The 21,429-nt window shown below is 45.3% G+C and overlaps 1 protein-coding gene and 1 long non-coding RNA gene across 3 annotated transcripts in view; one reads left to right on the plus strand and one right to left on the minus strand.

Moving 5' to 3' along the window:
* LOC139104815 (cyclic GMP-AMP phosphodiesterase SMPDL3A) overlaps nt 1–2,876 on the plus strand; it is a 39,811-nt gene extending 36,935 nt beyond the window's left edge. For both annotated transcript variants that reach the window (XM_070660531.1, XM_070660528.1), the window contains one exon: nt 1,473–2,876. In XM_070660531.1, coding sequence (XP_070516632.1) covers nt 1,473–1,593 — 121 coding nt within the window. In that variant the 3' untranslated portion in view covers nt 1,594–2,876. The remainder of the gene's footprint in view (nt 1–1,472) is intronic.
* The window catches only part of LOC139104993 (uncharacterized), a 130,383-nt gene that overhangs the window by 74,879 nt on the left and 34,075 nt on the right, over nt 1–21,429 (minus strand). The window contains exon 6 of the long non-coding RNA XR_011546110.1: nt 20,586–20,631. This is a non-coding gene — a long non-coding RNA (uncharacterized lncRNA). The remainder of the gene's footprint in view (nt 1–20,585; nt 20,632–21,429) is intronic.

The following is a 21,429-nucleotide window of genomic DNA, read 5'->3' on the forward strand; positions in this document are numbered from 1 at the left end:
CAAAAATAATTTATAGTAATAATTTGAGAAAATAATATAAAACAAGTTTTTTTTTTAACCTTACTGGCAAAAACTTTGTCGTTATTATTAGATAAAATTTTATATAGAATTATTTCATTTTCACACGTCATTAGGAATCGATAAGGATTCGACTTCGGAAGAGCCGTTTGAAAATTCAAAGCGGGAGTCAGTAATACACGCGACGGGCCAGATAAATGTCGGCGCGGATAAACGGAAAGGTGGATAGAGGCGGGATTACTGCACTTTTCAATATTCGCAAAGCGGGCGCGGGACGTTTTCGTAAATTAAGCACCGTGAAAGCTGCCGCGGCTATAAAAGCGTCGCGTAATCTCGCGAAAGGAGACTTTCGCTAGAGAGACTCAAAGAATTCGGGGATCGCCGCGAGGATTTCCGGCGAGGCCTTACGCCGCGGTAATGTTTCCGAGTTGAGCGAGCAGTTTCGTATTAGCCGGTAACGTTATAACACCTCACGACTGACTGCCTCGTGCAAAAATGATACGTGCCAGACAGACTCTTAAAGAAGCCCCCGCGAATTTCACCTTGAACGCGTAAGCGAAACGAGGGGCGTACATTATGCATCCGGCAAAACGCCGACGGGGAAATATATTATTGATGGAATAAGAAGTGGTTTCTTTTTTTTCTTTTTTTTTTCCCCCCGTCCTCCGTAAACGTCGACTTTCGTTTGACATTCGCACGTAAATGCAACGGCAGTGCAAACGCCGAGTGATTGATGCACTCCCACCGAGTCGTCGATCTCCGAATTATCGGATAATTTCGCGAGATTCGACGGTGAATACTAACGCTCGGGAAGGAACAAAGAGAAGTCCGTCAACGTTTATTTTTTTGTCTTACTAGATATTATAGAGCGCACGTTTTGCTCGCGTCATTTACTCTTGTTTCTTTTATATACGTAAAAGAATAGTAAAAGATTTTACATTTAATATAATTTTTAACAACGGACTACGGCCACGGAATTTTTGGGCACAGGCTGTATGCGTTTGTCTATCGCGTTACCACTGCGTAGCGGGCGACACCGTGGTTCGCATCGGACCCGACTCGCCGGCCACGCAGCAGTTGAGGTACGCCAGCGAACGCGCTGATGACTTTATTCCTACTCTCGTGTCTCTGCCAGCGACCGAGCAGCGGGCCGTATGGCAGTGTGCGTGTCTCGCGCGCGCGGCGCGAGACATCGCCCGGCTCAGCCGGCTGGCCGCGACGCAACCTACGACAGCCGCGGGACCTACCGCAATCTCGGCGGCGTACGTGGTTCGCGCGCGCGGTGTTCGGTCATTGTCTCGCGCAAAAATGTATAACATATAATAAAGACATGTAATAAAAACTTTAGAAAAAAATAGTAAAATAAATATTAAAAATAAAAGTAATAAGAATTAATACTTTTTTTTTTACGTTATTCGTCACAAAGAATATTCTGATGTATGTTTCGCTCGTAGGGAGTGCTACTCATCCTACGCTTACGCCCTGGCGTCTACGGGACCCTCCACCGTGCGTCTCTACTACGCCCTGCACCTACTGGTCCTCCTAATCTGCGCCAAGGTGCTGAACGACCGGTAGAATGAGCGCGGCGAAAGGACTACTAGCCCGCGACGGTCCGCGTCCTTTTTCCCGGCGGCGTCTGAATCGAAAGGCGCATCGACGCCAGGCCGAAGACTAACCACGGATCCGCCGGTCCAGGACGGGTGAAGAATCGAGGCGAGGCGCGTTTAGCGATACGGCGCCACGCCGGGTATTGTCATCTACTTTGTCTATGTCTCTGTCGTGTCTCCGTCTTCTCCTTGTCGCGCCACCGAAGTTTGTTCAAAGCGCGCGCGCTCTCGTTCCGTCGTAATTTTGGTGTTTTCGCGTCCCGTTTTCGAGCCGGGGCCTTGCAAAATTTACGTCCCCGGATTTTGGGATATACCCAACGGGGATATTCATAAATGCTCGGAGCCCGCCGCGATTCGGCTTGGAAATTGAGATATTCGAATAATTCGGGTAATACGATTATTCGAATTATTCCAACGATTTGGACAACTCGGATAAATCGGATAATTTGAGTAATTTGAATCATTCGTGTGCCGAAGTGACTTGAAGCTGCTCACGATAAATAACACGGCTGTTCTCTCGACCTCTTTCCCTGCCTATCTGTCTTTCTCTCTAATCTGTCTGTATAGCTATCTTTTTGAAGTAAATACAAATTGCAAAATTGACCCAAAATTTATTGCCAAACAAATAATTCGGAAGTGTTAAGGCAAATGGGAATTCGATTGCTAAGTTCTTGATATATAATTGTTTAAATAAGTAATGTAATTTTCCATGACTGTGAACATTTTTCAGATATCTAGATGGATCTTTGAATCGGAAATCTCGTGTTCGTATTTATCCGAAATATCCGAATAAAAAAAGGGAAACTGGATACACTTGGCGAAACTTGCTGCTAATTCTTTCTCTAAATTAATCATGCATGATGCAAATATAAGTTATTTCTGAGAATTACATTTTTATTTTTTCGTAAATTAATTGTCAATTAATTAATTGAAATTTCTCTCTCTTTCTCTCTCTCTCTCTCTTTCTTTTTTTTTTTTTTTTTTTTTTTTTTACCAGTTTCTAAATTACTAACGTCAGGCACGTGTTTCTTTACGGTTTTACACGTAGACCATTTAATTCTTTAACTTTATCAAAAGGTACCAAGAATTATAAGCAACATGTCAATCCAAGATGCAGTTTTCTCGCCTGAACGATTATCCAAACATTTGCGATTTTAAGTTATTGCAAGTTGCTCGTGAAAGCAACTGACCGCGGCGCCCGTTGCAAAATAAATGAGAAATAAAAAATAATAAAAAAAAAAAAAAAGAAAATAGGAATCGCGTCGATACTATTCCTTTCGTCTTCGTCCGCAAGTTTTCGCGAGCTCTCGAGCGTAAACCACCGATCGACGTAGCGCCTCCCTCAGCGATCCGTGCGTTTCGCGATCGCGAACGATGTAGGGGCTGCACCGAGTGTTCCACCCTCGCGAGCCGCTGCGGGGAATTACGTAAAAAAAAAACAAAGAAAAAAAATGAATCGAAAGGGCTAAGAGAAAGTCCCTTCAGCCGTATTCCCGGATAAGTACCGGCGGTGTCCCCGCGGCGCGCTTATATTCAAATGTAATTAAAGTTTTACACAGGGGGGAGGGACCCTTACGCCCGGCCCGTAATCCAATGTCAAAACTGCGGAACACTGCTCCGGAAAAGCGCTCCGAGCAAAGTCGACGACTCGAGAAGGAGGCTGCGTCGAAGCTCTTCATAGCTTAAAGATTATATTCGTACTACCATTTCGCGATTGTCGGAACGATGCAGTATTTCTTAATAAAGGAACTCATGGATTTGTACAAGATGCACTCTCATTTATTCGCCGTCTCCCCTTAGTCTGAAGAGCCCTCTTCTCCCTCACCCCTCGTTCCTGCTTCACGATTCTCGCTGTAGATTTATCCCGCGCTTTCGCGACACGTAAAAATAATATGTCTGCTTAACTCGCCGTATTTAAATAACAAGGTTATCGCAATTCTGCCGAGAACATTTTTAATGAGAGAAGCTGTAGGTTTTTCATCGAGAAGTTATTTCTCGCAACGAAGTTACACACGATATTAAAAAAAAAAAAAAAAAAAAAAAAAATAGCGAAGCGTAACGTTTTTCCGCACGCCAATACCGCGCGCGTTAGGGTCGGATTAGTCAGGGGCTTTCCTCGGCAGCGGGATATTTCCGCGTTTGCGAATATGATCGCGTTAAAAGATTATTACCATAGACGGCGAGAGATTTTACGGGGTCGATTTGAAAACAGCATTCCCTCGGCCATTAAAAAAGTCATTAACAATTACGGGGACAGAGTCCGCGGTACGAGCGCGGGCTTTTAAAAAGCAATTACGCTCCCAGATATTATTTCTCATGGATACGGCCGAAACGCAGACTCTCGGTGTCCCCGGCTCGTTTTCAGACTCCGATGAGCAGTTACCAGAATTCAGAATTTACTCGTATAACGAGATATAGCGGCGGGACGGGCGAGAGGAGCGAGAGGGGGAGAGGAGAGAGGTCTCAATTAATTCCGCGGCCGCTACAGTTAGCAGGCTAACCCAACTTCTCTCTAAACGAGCTCCGGGGCTCGTGCACGTGGTGACAGCAAATATGAAGATAAGTCGTTCATTAACACGAAGGGAACATTTAGCGGAAAATGTGAGAATTTTGTTGGCGTAATGAGAGCCCGGTTTTCCCGGCGACAAGCCGTTCGCCGGGGGGTTAGGTGGCCGGGAGATGGAGAGCCACGAGGCAAAGATATTCGGGATATTCTAGCTAGCCGTGCGGCCACCAACCCTTCTGCCGATTACATCGGTAAGTACGCTCGAACTATGCGTGAACGTATGTGCGTTAATTACGCAAGCTGTACGCGTATAACTGCACGTGCACGCGCGCGTGACGCATCCGTGCGGATATCATTCGCGTGCCTCGCGCTATCTCGCAGGATGCATTGCGCGTCGCGCGGAAAGAGTAAGTCCCGGATGCTGCGCGAATTCGCTGTTTCTCTCTCCGCGGGGATCGCGATATCGCGGATGCCAGAGAGTTCCGCCGCTGCTCTCGCATGTATGTCTCGCGCGAGCGTGTATGTACGTACGTCACGTATGTGGGTTTTGCACAGACGGCGGGTGTGTAACGCGAACGAGGCGCCTCCGAGCTGGCAAACACGGATATAATGTGTGTTTGTATTGACATAAATCTTTCGCCCACTTTCTGTACGCGAGCCCGTACACGTTGAAATTACCGAGCGCATCTGGGGCTGCAGTGACACCGCCGATACGCCGCCGATGCTGAAATATACTGTACGCGGCGTCCGAAAAATATTTTCTTAGATTTATACGCGTCGCCGAGCGTATCAAAAATATCTCGACGGCTCATCGGTTTATTTATAAATAATTACAGAATAATATTAATAAAAATAATTTAACAAGTTATAATATTGCGATTATTTCTATGTCTTTATTTAACAGTATGTTCTCTATTTAATGGTAAGACAATGTGTGGCCACTAACTTTCCCGTTTCCAAAGTTAATTTTTTTCCCCACAATAGCGAGCGCTGAATAAAAAATTTTTTGCACTGTAACTACAAATATCGGGCGATCCGTACGCTCAAAATAGCTATCGGGTCTGAATTATAGATCGCGCACCATTTATTCGTTTTTTCATCACGAAAGAAGAATCGGGGAAAAAAGTTATCCTTTTTCCGAACTTTTATTACTAATCCTGAAATATTATTAAAAATAGTCGGCGCACCGCAATATTACTTTAGACAATGTTTTCGAATGTAAAGTATATTTTTTAAATACTTTACAACGTCCAAAATTGATCGATTACAATGTCCGCGTAAACAACGATTGTCGACACGTTACACCGCATTAAAATTACACCGCCAATATGTATTCCCAGCCCTCAAATTTTACTCTTTTTTTTTGGCTTAAATTTTAAAAATAAATGTATAAATTTTTTTAACTGCACACCAAACATTAAAAAAAAAATATTAGAAAATTATTTAAAAAAATAACAGAATTTAAAAAATTTAGTTTAAAAATCGTACTATAAAAATTGCCCCAACCCAGTGTTTTATTCGAGGGGGTTTAATCGCCGGCGCATCTTCAAATCACGCGAGTCGTTCGCTCCCCCGGGCCCGTTCGACAGCGAAATCCTTTTACAAGGAAGAGACTTCGACTCTTTACTTAATTTTTCTAATTCGGAGGCTGGGGAGCCCGCGACCCATCCTTGATTCCCAGCCATTTCCATATTTCTTCTGTCCCACCGCTCCCTTTGGGAGCGAGCGCACGGAACGGAGCCGCGAGGGGCGGAAAAGTATTGTCGTAGTTAAGGCGGTCGCTTGTGGCATACAAATAACGTAGTTTTCATAGCGGCGGCGTTCGCTAACAATGAATGAAATGCCGACGTCGTTATCATCCGTACTCGGCCGGATAAATAAATACGACGGTGGCGGTCCCGAGACGCGCCACGGGAAAGGAAGACGCGGGGGAAAGGCGATTTTTATTAGAGATACGTTCTACGAGCAAAACGGCCGCGCACGTGTGCGCCGATATTGTCGAGATTATGGGCCAGATTTATCGTGTGCCTATAAATTTCAAAATATATATCCGCCCTCCCCCATAAAAAAAGACTATAATTTGGATTCGAATTCGTGGGAATACCTCGAAATTGGCGGATTGAATCGCGGAATTCTTCATCTCTTGCAGTTATGCATGCACGATCGTGATTGATTCGCGGATATTCAGGCCGGTGTCGACGAAGCCGCGAGATTAATCGGGCACGGGGGAGTATCCGGCGTTAAATATTGGATTAGCGCTTCCATTCATTCTCTCGTCCAATCATTAATTATTGGACAAAAGCAAAAGATTTTCGCGGTAATTAATGCCCACAATGGAGGTATTGCGGCGCGACGTTAAAACGGCAACGATGACCAATCGACGCGAAGCCGGATAACAACGGGGCGCCGGGACAAAACGCGGGGGGAGGAGGGTGGGCAGGGGGAGGGAAGGCGGGCGAGGCGTTTAAACACGTCACCGGTGCAAACGTCGCACTGATTCCACGCAACACGTGCAATCTCGCGTACGCGTTACGCAAAAACGGATATTTTCAGGTCGAGGGCCGGCGCACGTTGCAACACAAAACGGCATTTCCGGCGGGCGTAGTGGACCAGTCATTCGGCGAACGGCATTGAACCTTGTCAGCGGAGGCGCGGCGCTATCAAAGCTACGCAAAACAGGAACATGGCGACGACGTTGTCCCGTGTAACGTCACGCTTTTAACCCGAGCTTGTCGTCCGAAATCCATTTAATCACGAACGAACACGAACAGTATCCCCTTTCGCGAGTAAGACAAAGATTTTTTTTTATATAATTCAGCGGTAATCGATAAAAATGTTATTTTTAAATTGCTATTTTGCAAGCCGCAGTATAAGTTCAAGCCACCCTATTTATATGTGAATTATGTTAATTCCGAGTTTACTTATGTTAACTAAGTTCGGCATTGAGTCTTATGGTAATTGTGATTGCTTATGTTAAACGGGTTTATCTCGACACACTGAGAAGTTGCGTCTCTAAAATAATACTGAGCGTCTAAAATTCATGTGACTGCAAACAATCAACTCCACACTTCATTTAACGCGTACTGTTCTCTTTAAAGATTTTTTTTTTTTTAATTATGAACGTAATTCAGTAGAGATACGAGTAACTCAATACTTTTCTTTAAAAAAAAATTAATTTAATAGAAATATTTAAAATGCAAACTTAAATATCATTAGTTTCGCGATATCGATTCGAGTTTTAAAACGTTCGTACCATAAAATATAATTCGTGACCTTATTTGAAACCGCAAAATAATTCGCTCGAGCAAGACCCCGCTCTTTCAGAAGACCGAAAAGCTGCAGCTTTCTCTCGCGTTGTGCTCTTTTGCGGTGCAACGTATCTACACGCAACCGTCTTATCAATGCCGATAAAACCGTCGATGGCAACGAGGGGGAGGAGGAGGAGAGCAAGGGACGCCGAGCAGGACGTGGACCAAATTTAATTTAAAACTTGAATTCCGCCGTAAGATTATGGGGGACCCGGGGACGGGCGTAAGACCCGGTAATTAATTTGCGAGGATTACTTACCGGTAACTTGGCAAAAGTTCGCGGGGGCCACACCGCGGGATCTCTCCGGTCACCGACGGCCCGGGCCCGTCTATACGCAAACTCATTATAATGGAATCTCCAATAATCTCGGGACGTCACTCGGCGCGTCAACCGACAACACGGCGCGTTATCGTGTTAACGCCCTGCGTGTACCGGCTATCGACCGTCCCTTCGTTGCAAGGTATAAAGTAGCATCTAGTACGTATCCCAGCGAAGCCGTGTATTAAGTATGCGCGCACCGAGAGCCTCTGTCCCTCGTCTCTTTCCCCTCTCTGATCACGTCACCCGCGCGTCGCCCTTTTCCTTCCGCCTGTGCCCTCCGCGGCCGCCGATGGTTTCTACTTTTTTTCGAGCAGACAGCTTTATGATCGGCTTTTGTTATCGCATTTTACGGAGCGCGAGGAACGATATCGGGGATAAAAGGGGGGCCGTGTAACGGCTGTAATTGCCATCGCATCCACGACAAAGTTGGAAACAGGGATCTCGCATTTACATTCGGATGGAGGCGGGGTTGTAACCCCGGGGAAGAATCACTTTTGTGTGTCTCACCACGAGGCCCTTTGTTAGTGAAACGAGGCTGCGTGTCGAACGGTGAATAATAAGCGCACCTGACACGCACCGGAGAGCAACTCCCGAAAAGCGACAGGATTTTTACTGGGGTTGTAAACACGAGGGTGAAAGATACGACTCCATAAAGTCACGTCCGGTGTTAAAAATTATTTTCTCGGCGGCCGACCGTCTTGCTACATCGACAAATTATTTCTCTCCTCGCAATAATTTTATTGAACGGTTACGTCACCTCCCTTTTTTTCCTTAATTTTTTTTCCGATTGCAATCGGTGGATTTAGTCGGGATTTACAGAGCGTAATTAATAGCTTAGTGATTAATTATTATATACGGTTTTTCTCGGTGTCTCAAGGCGTTGTAGCAACACGAGCGCGCGTTTTACCCCGCAGGTCTGCAAAAAAAGGCCGACGGCTTACGGCATATCCGCTATAATGCGTTAATTAACTCGGCTTAAAGCCCGCCTTGCGCCTTTACGTTATCCCATAAAAGCCAACGTGCGCGCCGGGGCTCACTCTTGATGACCGCTCCGGATGAATCATTCGCAGCGAAAGGAGCATGAATCGCTTAACCACTACATCCACAGGGATAATTCACGCTGAATAATAAAAAAAAAAGAAAAAAGAAAAAAAACCTGAGACGTAAATAAGTCTCTATTTTTACGCGGCGAACGTCTCATACGGCGTCGCGTGCAGCCGTATATCCTTCGAAAAAGATCTCTCCTTCGTGTTGTAATAAATAACCTTGTAAATAAATGGCGGCGCGGTATACACGTGTACGGAAAGAAAGGAGCGCGAAACCGATTGACGTTCTTCCTCGCCGAAGAAGCGGAATCTATCAATCGTTGTCGCGTTATCCGTCGCACTTTGTCACGCACTTTCGTCGGGTCGCAGAACGCAGAACGAACGGTAAGTTAAATATGCGCGTCGCGATTATAACGAAGCGGCGCGGCGCGGCGGCGGATGCGGCTCTCCGGAAATCTCGCGTTTATGTCTCGCGAATTTACGAGCCCGTGGCGAGTAGTAGAGGTTTACTTTTTGCGGCCGAGCTCGGATGACCGTACTGGGAGCCGCTCCGGTTACCAGTGATAAACCAAAAAATATCACGCTCGATCGATCCTCGTTGCTCCGGGTAAGAAACACGTCGCCGCCGCTGCCGCCGCAGCCGCCGCCGCCGTCGCCTTGGAACGAGAATCCGAGGCTTCGACGTTTTCAATATCTTCGATAGGTTCCGCCGTACAAAGTAACTCTACACCGCCCCCGTTGTGCCTTTAGCATGGAGATGGATATCGAAAGACGCGACGCGAGGTCTTTATGCGACGCTCGCAATATGGCTTCGGATTCCTGCAAAATTTGCGCCACAATACGCCCGCCGTTGCTGCGAGACAACGAAATACACGACCGCGTTTCGCGTCAGCTTCTAAGTATCATTTTCGTGAAGCTCAATATCGTTACATTCCGCTCAACAAATCCACCCGGGTAAAATTGAAAAAGGCGAAATCAAACGTATTATAAAATTATTGACTTGTCGTAATAATATGTATACAATTATGTTTCTTTAAATATTACTGCAATTATTATTTAATTTTTTAACCAGTTGATTAAATTTAGAAATAAACGCTTGAAAATGTTTCAGACTCATTTCAAATCGGACAGTTGAGAGAAAATAATAAGCCCACCCAAATCTTACTTATCGTCGGCAAAATATTACGAAGCTCGCTCGGGCCATTTTTTAAAATGGATTTTTTAATTCGCGCTTCTTGAAATCGCGCGCGTGTATCAATAACCCCTCCGGCGAGAGATTGGCTCGCGTTTGAAATTAGTTTCGCCCGTCTCCCCGGGGCTTTCTCGTTTCGAGAAGGGTCAACGATGCGGAGCGGCACAACGCGACGATTCCGTCAGTATCATTTCTTATTTTAATCACGATAATGGCGATTGCCTCCGACCATCCGCGCGAATGCCTCGCAGCATCTCTCAGCGCTGGGAGCCGTCAAAACTTTTCCAACGAACCAAGCGAATTCCACCTCGCCGCCATTCACACAAACGCGAGTGGCTACAAAAATGCTGATTTTGAAAAGATATTAATTACTAATTAGACGCTGTTAAAGTGGCGTGTTCATCGTTTCTGGGTAACTTCGCCAAGCGTCTTTGTAAGACAGTCTCTTTCAATGTAACGAGTATGATGGGATAGTACAGCAAAAAGACATCTTTTTAAAACCCACGAAAGAAAAAGTAATATTCTCTTTTAATTTTTTATAAAACGCAGCTACTAAATTAAAATGTTTCATTAATCATTATTTACAATTTTTATAATTTTATTTATAATTAATCGTGACTTTTTATTAATATCTTTTCCATTTAAAAATATACCATTTACTATAGACTTTGGATACAACTCGAGATACCAAAAATAAATATGACGTCCGATGTATTTCAGTTACAAAAGATTCAAGGGATATTAATGTTAAAAATGTAAAACCTTCCGAAGGTATATAGGTAAAAAGTTCAGTAGATTCTAAACAAAAAAATGAACACGAATTCGCAACATTCGCGGTTGATGAATTCTATCGAGAGACTTCGCGGCTCGGGAGCTGCGCCAAAATAATTGTGCGTAACAATGCGCGAACGCAATGCATTATAAACGCATTGTACGATATCGATTAGCAGTCTCCTTAAATTATTTACCGCGGCGCATGACGATATATCGCATTCGCGATATCACGACGATAATTTCAAACAGACCGATTGCGACTGTCGCATTATGCGACATGTTCGCCTAAAGGGGTTTTCAATAATTTCAATCGGCATGGACTTACACAAATCATCGCGTGTACCGCCATCGCGAAATTGACCTTTGATAGAAATGCATAATCCCACGTGTCAAACTGCCCCGGTCGTCGTTTGACGTCAGGAAATTTCTGTTGAACGTCGGGAAAATAAAAAACCATAATGAACGATTATACGACGTATTTCTAGTAAATTATTTAAATCAAAAGCACATTTCTGGCGCGACAAGTTACACGAAATACCACATAAAACTAAAATAAATTTTTAAAAGGAAAAAGAGAAAAAAAAGATAAACATTCTGTGTCGAATGTTCAATCTCAGCTATAATGTCCCGCCCAAATGTACGTACGAGTCGAACCTCGAAATTCGACGCGGAAACCGCCACGAAGGTACGATACGCGCCGCGAAGCGGATCCTCGTCTTTCCCGTGCAATCCGACGTTTTTGTTTCCCGCGAAATGGAGAGCGATTTCGGTCGAACCGGGAGAGCGGCGTCGTGTCGCCGCGTAATGGAGTTAATATTTTAGCTGGCGGCGGGAGAAGGAGAGGGTTGTTTCGCGTTATGCCGAGCGCGTATGCCTCCCAAAGCGAGAGGAAAGGGTTGAGGCGGGGGCGAACGAGGGAGAAAAGCTGTCGGGCCCTCCGCACCGCCGACCGGGAGAAATGACTAAGGAACTCCGTCGAGGGTACTGTCGCCTGGTGAATGGGGACGCATACATTTCACGGCTGTTTTCGTGACAAACGTTACGCGGGGCGCACCGACACGCGGGAGAACGAGCCGCGAGAAGAACAAAGTGCCTCTCCCGGCAGCCTCGTTCTTCAGCCTCACGCTAACCCGTTCGCGTCGCCCTGTGCAAACGATGAGTCGCACCCTCCACACCCTCTCCCACTCCGACCGTACTACTCACGAATCTGCCTCGCAATTTCGACAGCGTGCCGCATCGAGACTTAATTTCGTCCACCGATTAAATCTTACAAATTGTCTTGATGTTTTAATCAATGTGTATATATATTTAGAAATGTCATATATATAAATTAATAATTTATTCTACACTCTCTCTAACATTTTGAGAAAAAGTTTTGCCGCAACCTACCTAATTTTAATAATTTTGTGCACCGATTAAATTATAAAAAAAAAAAAAAAATTGGAGGATACATGATTACAAATTAAAAGGGAAATGCAGCCGGTAACGCTTCTGGGATGACAAACAACTGAAAGAATTAGTATCCCTCATACGGACGAAAGCTCTCAAACCGTCGCGGAAGCTCTCGTCGCAAGTGGCCGACATAAAAAAGTAATCGCGCCTAAGCGCGGCGGAGCCGCGCGCTTAAGTAGATACCTATAGTCGAACGTGAGATGCAGGTTCTGCATTCGTGACGTGCAGGCTCGCGTAGATTAACCGACGTTTCTCTTCTCCCCGAATGCAAATAAATACGCGACAGTTTGTCGCGATAAGTTGCGTCACGAGCGAAGGGCTAGAGCTCTCGCTATTTCAGCGATCCGTTTTATCACGTTGCGCCTTGCGGCGCGCGCCACCCTCTTCCGCCCTCCTCGGTCCCCCAGAACCGTGCGCGGTCCCGATTCGTCTACGTCGTCCGTCGAAACGTGATAAGTCAGCGTCGGCGGGTATCGCCGCAGACAGACACGGTTCTCCGCCGGCGGAATTATTCCCGCGGAACGCTATTTTTCGCGCTGCAGCGTGAGCTAACATTCCGTAATAATGGAATCCTGATCCCGCGACTTCCGGAGCGCGTCGGTGCTCCGTAAATGGGCTCGTTCCGCTTTCCCCATAAAATATATCAAAGTCGATCGAGATGATTAAAGTTGATCTCGCTTCCCCCGTTCCTCCGTCTTCTTGGTTAATCCTTATTCCGATAAAGAGGAACTCACGGTCTCGTTTTACACTTCGCGGACAATGGGGTGTATTACTGCAACACGAGATCCCGGGTATTGTATATAATGGAGGATCGAGTACCGCTATTGCAAACAAAATATGGGACGCGCGTTAAATGACGCCGGTATTGAACGAGATTGATTATCGATCCCACGTCCGTAATTACTAGCGGAATAATGCATCCCGTTGACTCTCGTCCGAATTTTGCAAAATGCACGCGCGCGCGATTTGTGGTACTTTTGATATGTGATTAAATTTTATAAAAAAATAATAAAAGTAAAAATACAGCGTTTTCTGTATAATTCAATTTGATATATTCAAGTCAATTTATATATAAAATTTCACCCGTTAATACGTATTTTTTTATGAGGCAAATGGTAAAAGATTAATAACTCTGTGTGCATTGTAACATAGAATTAATTAAATATGAAACCATTCCTGATTTGTGTGCCCGTTAATTTAGCCTACTTTTTAATTCAATATCATCAATTAAATTTTACTGTAACACAATGAAGCAAAAATATATGTCAAATGTTTTAATAAATTACACATTATTAATGTACAAAGTAAATATATTTAATTCTGTCCTACTTTCGCTTATCATTCGGACTCATTTGATCGGGCTACTTTTTATATATATATATATATATAAATTAAAAAATTATGTTTCTATTTAACAAAAGCACTCACTTTTTCATATTCGAATTTCTCTCAGCTTCTTAATTCTAATTTTATTGCACGACAGCCTAATTAAAAAATAAATAGGAAACTACTTCTCTATTATTTTTTCGTTTCTTTTCGCACGTTAAAATTGCAAGTGTGCGTGTGTGTGGCGCGTTGTGTGTTATAACCCTTTGAAAAATTTATCGCTGATAGACTTACGATACATCCACGTCACGGCGAGCGATACGTTGCCGATACGAAGCGAGGTCTCGGTCGGAATTTATCCGTTAACCACTTCCGGTCGGTCGGCCGCGCAAATGAGCAGCGAACGCGGGGGACTGCGTTGCCGGGGAATGGGGGCAAAAGGGGGACACCTACGATCGACAATTTCGACAATGCGGCTCGCTTTGCGCTGTCGCGATCTCACGACGTATAAGTCCGATAAGTCCACGTCCATATCCGCGGCCCGGGCGCAATAAGTCAATGCGGTCGGGCATCGTCACCGGCCGGGATAACGCCGTCGATATTTTATTCGGTATCGAAGCAATCGGCAGCCACGTCAAGGAAGAAGAGACGAGAGGCGCATGCTAATTCGAACGCGCGCTCGAATTTTGAGTGGAAAGTTAAACGATATTTCGATATAAATGCGCGCATATTTTTTATTCTTGTTTCATTTTATTTGTTTCTATATTCTCTTTTCTTCCCTATTTTCCTTTTAATTTTTTTCACCGATATCGATACGAATTGATAACTTACTTTAAAATCCTGCATGCATGAAATTTTTTATTCTTATCCTTTTTAGCGACTCGTGCGACATATTTTTAATGCTTTTATTCGCATAAACATCGTAAACGTAATAATAGAAACGCTACAGCGAGGTTTAGATTATTTATAACTCATTATTGTTGAAACAATTAAAAACGATATGTTCAGATAATTCAGATATTCAATTGTTCTACTTTTTGCATTACTCGATTAGTTAAATAAGTAGAAAATTATTTTCCGTGGAACCTACTTGTGTAATAATATTATCGTTAATTCTACGGGTAAATGGTACCTTTGTTTTTTTTTTTTTTTTTTTTTTTTTTGCTTTTTATTTTGCTTTCTATATTGCTTTCTATTATTACAATAGGTTAATAAGAAACTAAAAATTACATGAGAATCGATAAAAATAATTTCAAACCACAATTTAATTTTCCATTTGCAAAACGGTAAAATATGATACTAAATAACAAGTACAAAAAAATAAAAACCGAAGCCAAAGCCAAATTGAACCCGACATCTCCATACTCGAGAAATTTTTGCAAACGACGAGATGTCGAATCAACATTTACAAAACCCAATTTCGCAAACAAAATATTCCGCCACCTATTTCCGCCCGATAATCGCTCTCTCCCAGTTTTTTTTTTTTTCCCTCCGGTCGCCTCGCGTTTCATCCCGCATAATATATCCGCTTTTTCACTTCTGAAACACTCCAGAGCGGGAGGAGCAAAAATATTCTAATGAAATAGTCTTTCTTCTTGCGTTCGTAGTTAATTACTTTCCTCGAGCAAGTCAGGACGCGACGGAGAAACGCGGCCTCCCTCCCGTCATCCCCTCGACGGCGTGCGGCGGCGGGCAGTTAATACGGAGCGAGACCGGGAAATAAATTGCCGGGCGCGCGCTTTTGCGGCGCGTGTTCGCTCTCGCTCTATATACAGTTATGCATTTATTTATTAACCAAGTTTTATTTGTCTCTCGGGCGAAATAACGGGCGAGGGAAAGGCCGCGGGGAAGACGGGAAAGAAAAGGAGCGTAAACAACGGACGCGCGTGTGTGCAAACGGCGGTCTCGCGACAACTCACGAACTGCCACCGCCAATTGCCGGCGATCCGTTTTATCCCGGAGCGTCCTCGATCCGTCTACGTCGTACGTCGAGGCATGATAAATCAGCGTCGCGTCGCGTCGCGTCGCCGTCCGCTCGTGAGCGAGGTATCGCGCCGACGATAGGCGAGAGAGCCGCAACATGGCCGTGTCCCCGCCGGCTCGGCGTTATCCGGCTTTTGCTTTTATTTTCCGCCCACCCTCCCGCGTCTCGGACCCAAGTTGTTTATCGCAGCGGGATTAATGTCCACTTTTTGCGCCCGCGAGCATGAAAAATTCCGCGGCCCGCACGCCACCCCGGATTCGGGGACATTTTTAACGATCAGCTTTCTTCGCGTTCTCTCCCTTTCTACGGCGTTAATCCGATCGATCGACGGGCAAGCGCGGAAAGAGCGGCGTACTCTTATTCGCACCGTTATAGATTCTGGATTACGGAAGAATCGAAAATCACGGGACGTGAAAATTAGCGCGGATACCGTCGATGATTATTTATCGCGCGAAAAGATGTCTAAGTGCCGCAAATAAAAATTTATCTTCGAATCTTTGAATTCAAATATCGATGTAGGCTCTCGCAAAATTTGCAGCCGCGCGAATTAAAAATGATGGAATTTTGTGATTAAGCGTGAGCTGTGTTGGACGATATTTACAGATAATAATCTTTATCGCGCAAGTTGCGGGATCATTCTTCTCCGGCGTGTTGCGCGGATGAATCTTTAACGAGTCCTTTGAACGGGCCGGCCGCGGCCGGCGTGTAACTGTGATACACGAGGCGGGTCTCCCTTCAGACGTATTTATGCAAATGGATTAACTAACCCGGGCCAATCGAGTTACGCGAAAATTCATAATTCACGTCGTTTCTAGAAGCGTGCGCTTTCCGTACGATTACGCATCGCCCGCGCGTAACAGCCTCCAGTTATTCTCAATGGCGTTCCTTATTCCTAGACGCGCCCGACGGGGATTGCATCTCGCGGAAACTACAACGGGAATATTTACGAAGCGCTTCGAGATATCAAAAAATCTTTCCCAGCCCTCACGTACCGCGGGAGGGATTCTACAACTGCACGTACGAATGTAAATTTCGCGCAGCGACCGGATAGCTAAACCGATTACCGCCATTTACGAAATACCGTATCTGCCGGAGAAAACGGAGCAGATGTTATTCCTCGCAAAGTTTATAATCAATTTTCGCACTTTCCCCGCGAGAGAGAGTCATCATTTTTTATTACTTTCCAAACTACCATGTAATTTCTCAGATCACTCAAGTTTTCAAGCTTCTCGCGCGAGTGGTGATGAAAATGACGTCCCCGCGTGAATGTAATTTAATTTACTTCTATAAATTCAAAGATCGTTTGTTTGCAATCGTCGGACCGCACTGATTCGCAGGTGAAAATGCACTCCTCACGACGGGGTTAATAAAGAGCGCTCCCATGAAAGCGCATTCCGCGGATGCCTCCGGTCGCCCGGCCGTCCGGCGAGACGAGCGGAAGGGAGAAAGGTCGAATGACGGGTCCTCCGGAAGAACGTTCGACGTCGCGTGACGACCGCCGGATCCGCCAACATCGAGCGGTCCGCGATTCGGACCCGGACCTAGTCCGCGCGCTCGTCGGCTTACGTTGGCATTGTACGAATAGTTGGGCGACTCTTCGGTATCCACCGACCACTGTTTATTGCATACCGATGCCAAACCATCTCGGACAAGGCATGACGGCGGCGAGAATCGTTTCCAAGTCTCGATCATCCCTCTTCGCTCTTCCTCTGACTCTCCCGACGCGCGGCGCTGGGATCGGACGGAAAGATATCGGAATGCTGGTAACGGGCCGCGGCTCTAACGGCTCGTGAACGGCCGGAATCTACGCGGGTTCCCTAGACGACGTGATACCTTTCGGATTCTTAAGAGTAAAAGACCAAGTCTGGCGAAGATTCGCTCGACGATGCGGTCCAGCGGCCTTTCGAACTCGGATATTCGACTCGGTAATTCGCGTTTCGGCGAGAGTGGTCGCGATATTTTAATTCGCCTAATCGAAGCGGTTTTTCCACTTCTTTTTTTCGCCGGAGCTTTTTATCGCACGCTTGTATCGATCCGGAGAAGAAAGCGAGTTTCTCAGCGGGTTTACGACGCGTAATATATCCAAGTGAGCGTCCGTTTGCGGAGTTACGGCGGAATGAAGAAAGAAGCGGACATCACGGGCGTCAAATGATCGCGGGGGAGAAAAAGGACGAGTCGCGATGGCGTCCCAAGACTGATAACGTGCTGACTCGGGTAACGTGTACATATAACGCGCAATTTTTGTCTTTCTCAATGTGTAATAAAATTTCGAGCGGTGACGGGGAAGAGAGAAAGACGCGTCCGAGATTTTTCGCGAGCCTCGCACAGATGGATATTCCATTAGACTGCTTAATGTTACATTTGAGTTTCGGTTCGCGCGGCTGATAAAAGCTCGGAGGAATTTGCGTTCCTTTGAGGTACACGCCGCGCGGATCCGTCGAGAGCACCCTTGCATCTCCATAAATAAAAACGCGCCTTTTACGAAGCGTTCGCATAAGCGCCCGGAAAATAAACGCACACAAGCGCGCGAGTTATGATATATTATATGCTTTAAATTCGTCTCACGAATGTGTTCCTTAACATTTCAGATTTGCCCTTCCATATTCACGAGTGCAGGTCACGAGTGCTTTCCTTTTTTTCCCTCTTTTCTTTCTTTCTTTCTTTTTTTATTTTTTTTATTGCCCCATCCTCAATTTACATATTTCGTGTCTCTCAAAGTATCCGTGTCGCGAAATTCGGTTTCCTCCAAAAGAAGCCAGCGAACGTTACGCTTTCTCTGTGCCAACCAGCGACCCTGATACGTTAGTAACGACCGTTACAACATTAACGTCGTGGATGATCGTGGAAAATAAAGCCGTCCGCTTGTCAGAGAGATACAAACGCCAGGATTTATTTATCAGACGCGGTAAATATAGCACCGGAAAACTTGCGAGATTCGCACGGGGTCCGAAATGAAAATTTCTGGACGGAGACGCGAGATTGGAATTAAAAACTCGATGGGCGTGGATCACGTCGTTTTCCGCCAATTTTCAAAGTATAAAAAGTAAAGGCTTTTAAATACTAGAAAAACGTTCACTCGATAATGGCTAACGTTTTACGAACCGTTTAAATTGCGAGACAAACAAAATAAATTAAAAGAGACTGCAAATTAAAGTGGCCATAAATTGAAAGCATCGCTCGTTAAAAAATTAATCGCGATCATCAAACGATCGAAAGAAACAAGTGCGCTGCAAAATTAATCATTTTTGTTTCAACGCGAGCGGCTCATTACGGTACGCACGATCACAAATTAAATCGAAAAGGTGTTAAAAGAGCGATGGAGCAGCAGTTATAAAGTTATTTACATGCTTGAAATTCGCCTGTAACATCGCAACGTGGACTCGAAACTGCACGTTCCTGATAAAACGCGCGGGGAAAGGATTTAAAACGCCGTAGTTCGCTCGGCAGCCTGCTGTTAACGAGTAGCATCGCTCAGGCGAGGCTTAAAGCCTCGTTAGAAAGCTAACAACCGGTCATGTGTCTTGCGAATCGGCGATTCGGAGCAGCGTAGGTAAGTAGATAGGTAGGTATCTCCTAGGATCGTCCTTTGGGCACCGGAATCTACAAATTTATACGACCGTCGAAGCGTCGCTTCCCCTACCGAAACCCGTCCACCGTGATATTTCTCACCGTGGATTATTTTGTATCGGCCAACTTACCCCTGGTATTAACTTACTTAGAAAAGATCTCTCTCTCTCTCTCTCTCTTTTCCTCTCTCTCTCTCTCTCTCTCTCTCTGTCTTCATATCACGTAGGGATAATCGATTACCGACGAGGGTCCATGCCACCGGTACGTCGCGCGAGCGAACGTGCACCGTTTTTCGCGGTCCGATAACGCTCTCTCGCAGAACGACGGCTTCGTAATCTCATTTGTCGCGGACCTTTTCATCGAATATCAGAACTCGCCGCGGGAGGAAATTGTGTGTATCGGCTGGCCGGCCAGCTCCTGCTCCCGGAGACATGCGGGCCGATTTCGCTTTTTCTCTTCGATCATCATTCAATGACTTCGAAATTGTCCGGCATTTGTCATCGTGACAGATAACGCACGTGTCGATACTCCCGAATGTGCGCAAAAACCGAAAGCTCTCTCTTCAGCTTACGCCGGTTTTGCTCAGCCTCCTTCGATCTAAAATCGTTGTCGCGACTAAGACGAAGGTAAATTTGAAATATCGAGTACTCGTGAAAGCGTTTCTCTCACGTCGCCTCGCGGAAATAATATTGTTACGTGAGTCGTTAGTTAAAAACGGAAAAATATCGAAAATTGAGTCGAGTCAATAAACGAAAAGGAAATATACGGGTCGAAGAGGAAAAATAATAACCGAGCCATCGAGTGGCGTTAAACAGAAATTACCACTAAATGACATGGCAATTGGGATCGACGTGCTCTGGAATATTTAGGTGGACGGCACAATATCGGGACCCGATTCCCGATGTGTATCGGCTAAAACAGAGGGCACGTAATCGCTCGCGCTTTTTCCGCCGAGCGAAAGCTCAGCATCTTTTCGGATGAAGCCCGCAACGACGTCGGGGAAAACGAAATTTCATTCCACGGTCGTACGCGTATTATATAACGCGGGACGGCAAATCGAAATAAGCGAAATTGCGGCAACGCCGAAGGAATACCGCTGGAATATATGCTCCGAGTATTGTTGAGAAATCGTTGCAAATCGCGTTTGCAAAATTGCTCGGCTTTCAAATAGACAATAGTAGAGTATGCTTTCCTTTAAATGTAGGAGAAATAGCTGAAAAACGGATAATACGACGTTCCTAGCGGGAGCGAATAAATAAAATATCGCGAGTAAAATAAAAAATGACAAAGTCAATCGTGACGCCTTGACAACATTTTCGAAGTACCGGGGTTAATTAATTCATAATAATTTTTACAAATCGATAAACGTATTACGCACGTCGTTTTATGCGAAATATATTTTTTATTATAAATTTGTACAACAACGTTGTACAGTTTGTACAATACGGTTAGTCAGAGCGCATAATAAAAAAATATTACTCACCAGTTCGATGTGTGGTGGAGTTTCACGCAGACCAGCTACGAAGACACTGTAACATACGAAATAAAAATATAAATTGTAGAGACGTTCAGAATAATTTTCATTGATTAAAAAAAAATGTGTACGCGCCTCTAATACACCTTTACAGGAAAGAAATTAACGCGCCGAACGTTCTGTTAATATAAAAAAAATTTTGTATTTCTACATTATTAATATTTCATATAATATCAATAATAAGAAATGCGAACGGCGCGGCAATTTACAACGGAATTTATATCTTATTTTCCGAAGCGTTGCCGTTAGAATTCGAACATACGGAAACGGCCTGGATACGAGCATCGGGAGACGCGCTGCGCCGCCTGCGCCCAAAGGAATCTTTCCGGCGAGCAGCGGTCCGACGGGAATAGCTTCGCTCGTGAAGGGAAGATACGCGGATCCCGGAACGACTCCAGTTAAGACGGGGGAACGGGTCGGTATCTCGGCCGCTAAACAACGGTGTCCAATCATCGGAGCGATCGTTCGTGTAAAACGAGACGAGCGACGATAGTAGCCGCCAAAGTTTAACAGCGTTTCCTCCCCCGCTCACTGCCTCTCTCTTTCTCTCATCTCTCTCGTGACTTACTCGCTGCGGATCGACGGATCGCGTGACACCCGACGAAGGAGTAATTAAAAGGCCTTTAGAACCTGCGAGGCGGCTGCCGCTGCCGCTACCGCCGCTATAGTCGCACGCAATTCGCGTTCGAGCTCGTATTTGTCCTGCAACTCGCGAGGCTGGTTCTATATTAATCGCGAGTCGCAGCTGGCCACCTGCGATTAATGCAGAACGAGCCTGAGCTGCAGCGCGAAA

The sequence above is a fragment of the Cardiocondyla obscurior genome, linkage group LG01 (assembly GCF_019399895.1).
Source record: "Cardiocondyla obscurior isolate alpha-2009 linkage group LG01, Cobs3.1, whole genome shotgun sequence".
NCBI classification, from domain to species: Eukaryota; Metazoa; Arthropoda; class Insecta; order Hymenoptera; family Formicidae; genus Cardiocondyla; species Cardiocondyla obscurior.